The sequence below is a fragment of the Cyclopterus lumpus genome, chromosome 12, assembly GCF_009769545.1.
Source record: "Cyclopterus lumpus isolate fCycLum1 chromosome 12, fCycLum1.pri, whole genome shotgun sequence".
NCBI lineage: Eukaryota > Metazoa > Chordata > Actinopteri > Perciformes > Cyclopteridae > Cyclopterus > Cyclopterus lumpus.
The window spans coordinates 5,464,183-5,469,500 of NC_046977.1; the positions used below are offsets into that span (position 1 = coordinate 5,464,183).

Genomic DNA, 5,318 nt, shown 5'->3' on the forward strand with positions numbered 1-5,318 from the left:
TTGTTCATTTTCTATTATATAACAATGAAAAATGGTTTAATTCCACAACCAACCTCCCTGCCCACCCGTTCTCACCAGCTATCAATCCAAATATGTAAAAAAAGAAAAAGGAATCACTAAACACATGCAGCGTTGAAACTGGACCTATACGCCTCCTTCAACTCCTCGAACCTCTTACAGTACGTTGTTATCGTCAGCGTGCGTTTTATAGGGAAAATATATATATATATTAATCTATCATTAAATAGTATGCCTCTTGCACAGTCTTGCATGCATTGAAGAGCATTTGGGTCAAGCTGTACAAGGAGGAGAGGCGTGTGGACGGACTTGCTGAGGCCGTGGGCTCCGGGGGGTCCAGGACCTCTTTCGCCGCCTGTAAACGGGGGTTCGCCCTTTACTCCTTGCAACCTTACGTCAGTCCAAAAGATGGTTCTCCAGTGTGTTTTTGTCGAGTGAGCATTTGTTTTGTGTGTACAAGTGTGTGTGTGTGTGTGTGTACGTGTGTTCCTAAACTCTGTTTCACAGAAGAGCTGTGCAGATCACTGAAGTTTTGTTCCAAGCTTTCGTTGTCTGTTCCTAGAAGAAAAACAAAATGAATTGAGGTCACAAAATAAATGTGAGACACAGAAAAGCGGCTCATTTCAATGGAATTGCAGAGTATAGCAGATTCTGTAGCAAGGGGACGACAGAAATGCACACAAATCTTTAGCCTAAAAGTGACATTTATTGTGGCTTATGGTCATTTATATTTAACCTCTATCGGCGTATAAACCGCTCTATAACGGAGACATGGTTTGTAGACAGAAGATAGGAGTTAGTGGTAAAATACTTCACTTGAGGCTGTTGCTTCTTGAGCTCCCTTTACTATTATACATTATTATGTGTGTTAAAATCAATTTAAAAGTGCATCAGGCTCTTACCTTGCTTCTGATCGGGTCACTGTATACTCAAACCACAAGATGTTGGGAATCAGACTTGTGTCTCGCACCAGGAAGTACTCTGATATTGGCCTATAAATTAAGAAAAACGTTAAAAAGAACAAATTATGAGAGTGGCCATGAAGGACTAGATTTATCCACTTATTCAGGCTAAGGACGATTCGTCTTCCCCTGTGACACGAGGAGGAGACGAAGAAATTAGAGCACTTCTTACCACGCTGCTATTTTGGGGAATAATGGTGTCAGCATCTCTTGTGTGAAAAAGAACCAGACTACGCCAATCGTAGTGCCGGCCACTGCGCCATAGAAAACCTGGCTCCAGGTGTGATACAACAGGTAGACCCTGAGGGCGAGAGAGACCAAAGTCAGCAGCATGCACTTCAAACAATATCGACTGTAGGATCTTTGTTCAGTCAAAGAAAAAAACACTAATGTGGGCTTTTTGTCACCCTGTGAACAGACGGGTCCGCCAAACAATATTCTAAATGTTCCTGTCCACCTGCTCTGAGCACACGGTTACTGTTGAATTCATTATTCAATTGACAGAAGATTCTAACAACAATTTTTAAAAATCCATAAACTGTTAAACTGATGTTTGGTTTTCTGTTGGTAAATTGAATATCTTTGGGTTTTGGATATTTAGTCAGACGGAAAACAAGAAATTAAGGAATTCTTCCCCGCTTTTTCCCCCCAGGCGTTTTATAGAAAAAATAATGAAAATAATCACCGCAGCCTTACCTGCTGTATGAGACGAATAAGGCCGTGCCCAACAGGATGATGGACAGTATGTGTCTCCACAGCAGGTCCACACATCGAGCATTGTTCGTTTGATGCATTCTGAAAAGACAGATCAGCACGAGTTCACATCGTGACATCGACCTCATGGAGAGGTGAAGTGAAAGCGTCTCATGAGTGGTAATCAAAAACGTGATAATGAGACGCATGCCCTGTAAATAACAGATACCAATAGAAATAATATGCTTGTTCTGACATCAGTGTGAGGTTGACAATACATGTATGCATGACACAATTATTCAAACCATTTCAATGTTACGGGTTGTAGAAATGATCAAAAACTATATTTGACTAATAAATCAGCGACATATTTCCACCCGTAAACCTTTCCAAACGCCAAGAAAAAAACAAGCTCACCTTAAATAAAGGAAAAGAAAAAAGTAAACAACAAAGAACCACATAAGCTGGGAGTGACTGGAGGGCATCCCATATTCTGTGTGCAGGGTATTGTGAGTTCCTGCAGAGACAACATAACTGAATATAAATATACATTTTAAATAAGTACATCTCCATATAAAACATACCGATTATTTTAGTCGGTTGAGCACCAAAGTTTCAAAATGAAGTGAGCCTCTACATCTGTTTTGTATACCACTTCTTTTCGGTGTGTGTCTATGCTTTTATACTGTATGTGTTTTCTGACTGCTGAAAAATAAATCTTAATCTCACTGAAACTACACATTTAAATAAATGGATTTGGCAGTTGGGATTTGTATATGATTTTAGCATCAGGTGATGCTTTGATACCTTGATTTGTCAGAAAAGAAAAACAAATCGGCAACTATTTTGAGGATTGAGATAGGCAATATCCATATACAATCCAGTGTGAGATATATATATATATATATATAGATAGATAGATATGTGATTGTATAATGTCAACAGTTTGTCCACTCATTCACCTGCACATGGGCGCGGCTCTCTGAGAATATGCTTCAGCACCCAGTTCACCCCTTCATTCAGGATTAGGCCACCAAAGAAGGAAATCTGTATTTTAAAAAAACAATAAAAAAAACAATTAGGTCAACACAAACACTTGCAAACTGCTTGCTTTTCTGACACACATGTTCAGCCCCTGCACCTGCACCTCCTCCCCCCCGCCGACATTGACTTGGAAAGTGACACTCTCTTAAACTGAAAAGTGCACGTGCAGAACTCACCGTGTGCAGCTCCCGTTTAAACACTATGAGTGTCACAAAACCCACGAGGATCGCAATGGGTAGGAGACTGAAGTAGGCCAGCAAGTGTCCCGTCAGATCGCCTGAAAACATAGGAGAAGCTGTCATGAAGATCACAGAACAACATCAAAGTCATCTCGCACCGGTGGGAGTCACACTTTAAAAGGTACTCAGTGAACCCGGATGGTTGACATGTTCAACTGATTACAAGTAGGAAGCTGCTGCGGTGACGTAGCCAAGCCATCATCTGCACATTTTTTTTAAGCTCGCTGCAATGTGGTTTATGCTAACCTAGTTATACTAGTCAGTATGAGGCCAAGGAGCTAGCTACTACGTTAGCCGTAGTCCTGGCAGCAATGCTGTCAGGTGGAATAAATGGTTATTTACACCACAGTCGTGAATAATATTTTGCTGCACACGACGCTTTAATTTCACTGAACAATTAATACAGGACGCGGCATGTTTGATAAATCCTGAGAGGAAAATATCAAAGCTGATATCAAGGCAGCTAACAGGCTAGCTCGCGTTCATTGTGGACATTAGCGGCTACTGCGCATGCGTCTCCCGTCTCACAATGTAGCAGCCCGGGTTCCATTCCCCGCTGTGCTCGAGGTCGTGCGGCGTCTCACTATTTGGCGGCATCGCCAACGGCCGTGTCCATTCAGTAACGCGCGCGCGCAGGCTTCTAAAGTTAAAAAGCGGTTCGCATCTCCGACAGTTAGAGAGAGATATTAAGTTGACATACCTTCCGGGAACTCGACGTGTGTCAGAGATATGGACCGCCATCGAGATGGTGCCGAGCACTGCTCTTCCAACGCCATCTTACCCGGACACAACCGGGCAGTCCCGGTGAAACGCCCCAGACGCGAGCTTAACCAATGGCGAACCGAGCACTGTGTTCAAGCGGGTCCCGGCAGCGGAGGATCCGACCAATCAGAGCCGCACACTGAGGACGAGATATAGTCCCCATAGAGAAGAATTATTGAATGAAGCAAAAAAAAAAAAAAAACACACACAAAAGTCCAGCACTTCCACAAAGCAGCGAACTGCACTAAATCAGAAAATAAAACCTAGTTCATAATTAGACTGCTAAATTAATTTAGGCACGTCATGTATTTAATTTGCCTTGGTGTTTGCCCAGTCATATTTACATATGTGGAGATATATATATAGTCAAAGGATCATGTAATTTGTATTTTTTATTTTACAAGTCACCCTTGATAAAGTGTTTAAAAGTTGAAACTATAATAATTGTTATTTACACCACAGTCGTGAATAGTCAACTAAATAACTAGTTGAATGAGCAACTAACCATGATATATGAATATATATATATATATATATATATATATATATATAAATTATTGTGACATTTTTTAAAAATCTTATCATGATTAAAATTTTAATCATTAGGTCTATCAAATATAACTATAGTAACATAAAACATCCCTTCTAATTTCCCTTTGATATACAGACTTGTGCTTCAATTAATTTGGCTATACCCTATTTATATCAATAGGCTTAATAACAAAAACAACTCTCCGTATAATGCAATATTCAAACGCAACGAAGCCTCAAGAATCACCAGGACATTTAAACCAATACATCTCTGAAATATGTTCAACAACAACTGAACATTATACCTTAATGAACTATAAGAGGACCACAATTCTCAATTCTTTTGTATTAAACTGTATTAGCTTTAGCTGAGGTGTGCCAAATGAACTGGCAACTGAGTGTACCTGCACCTGCAAAGCAAACCCTACTAATTTGGTGTCTATTCATGCAGGGAAAAAACACCCTAAAATTGTCAATTGTTAAAATCCAATACTCTATATCTCACAGCATTAGAGGGTGAGACCTTAATGTTGACATTGTTCATCTCTCAGAAGAAGATAGATATCACTACTCACCCTCACACACAGCGGAGAAACTGACTTTCTCCAACTGACATAAATCCATCCACCAACAGCAGAGCGCTCACAGACTGGCAAAACAGGACGCGCAAAGTAAACAACAGAAAAAAAACTGAACAAGTGCCGAGTATCTCCAACAGGAATGGAAAATAAAAGAGGAAGCGCAGACTAAAGATGTGTGGACCCTTTGTATGTGTACAGTAGCCAACATGTAGGAGGGAATGAAAACGCAGGATAAGATTCAACATTTTGAGATATTATGTTTCAAGGCCTCTTTCAATACTGACTCTGTTTGAAATCTGATTTTATGGATGTATTTTCTGAGAAAAAAGGAAAAAAATGAATTGTTTTCAAGGAGAAAAGGGGGGGAAAGCCTTTGTTTTGTTCAAGAACAATTCTTAAAGTGTTGGCAAAGCAGTTATGCTTTAAAATGGGCTGCGTTGATTATGTCCCCTGGTTGTGTTTTGAGGGCAGAGTTATGGAAATGAGAA

General features: G+C 40.3%; 1 protein-coding gene across 1 annotated transcript; it reads right to left on the bottom strand.

Moving 5' to 3' along the window:
- Window positions 1-457: 457 nt before the first annotated feature.
- dolpp1 (dolichyldiphosphatase 1) lies at window positions 458-3,800 on the bottom strand. Its single transcript, XM_034547626.1, has 8 exons — window positions 3,657-3,800; window positions 2,894-2,994; window positions 2,636-2,720; window positions 2,091-2,190; window positions 1,677-1,775; window positions 1,153-1,281; window positions 921-1,010; window positions 458-576 (listed from the first exon to the last, which is right to left on the bottom strand). The coding sequence occupies exons 1-8, from the start codon at window positions 3,730-3,732 to the stop codon at window positions 540-542; spliced, it is 717 nt and encodes a 238-aa protein (XP_034403517.1). The 5' UTR covers window positions 3,733-3,800; the 3' UTR covers window positions 458-539.
- Between the last annotated feature and the right edge of the window lie 1,518 nt (window positions 3,801-5,318).

Coding starts and splice junctions, on each gene's coding strand:
- dolpp1 (XM_034547626.1), bottom strand. CDS start 3,732: ATGGCGTTGGAAGAGCAGTGCTCGGCACCATCTCGATGGCGGTCCATA. Junction 1,776..2,090: donor TTTCTTTTCCTTTATTTAAG/GTGAGCTTGTTT, acceptor CTGTCTTTTCAG/AATGCATCAAACGAACAATG. Junction 577..920: donor GTGACCCGATCAGAAGCAAG/GTAAGAGCCTGA, acceptor TTTTTCTTCTAG/GAACAGACAACGAAAGCTTG.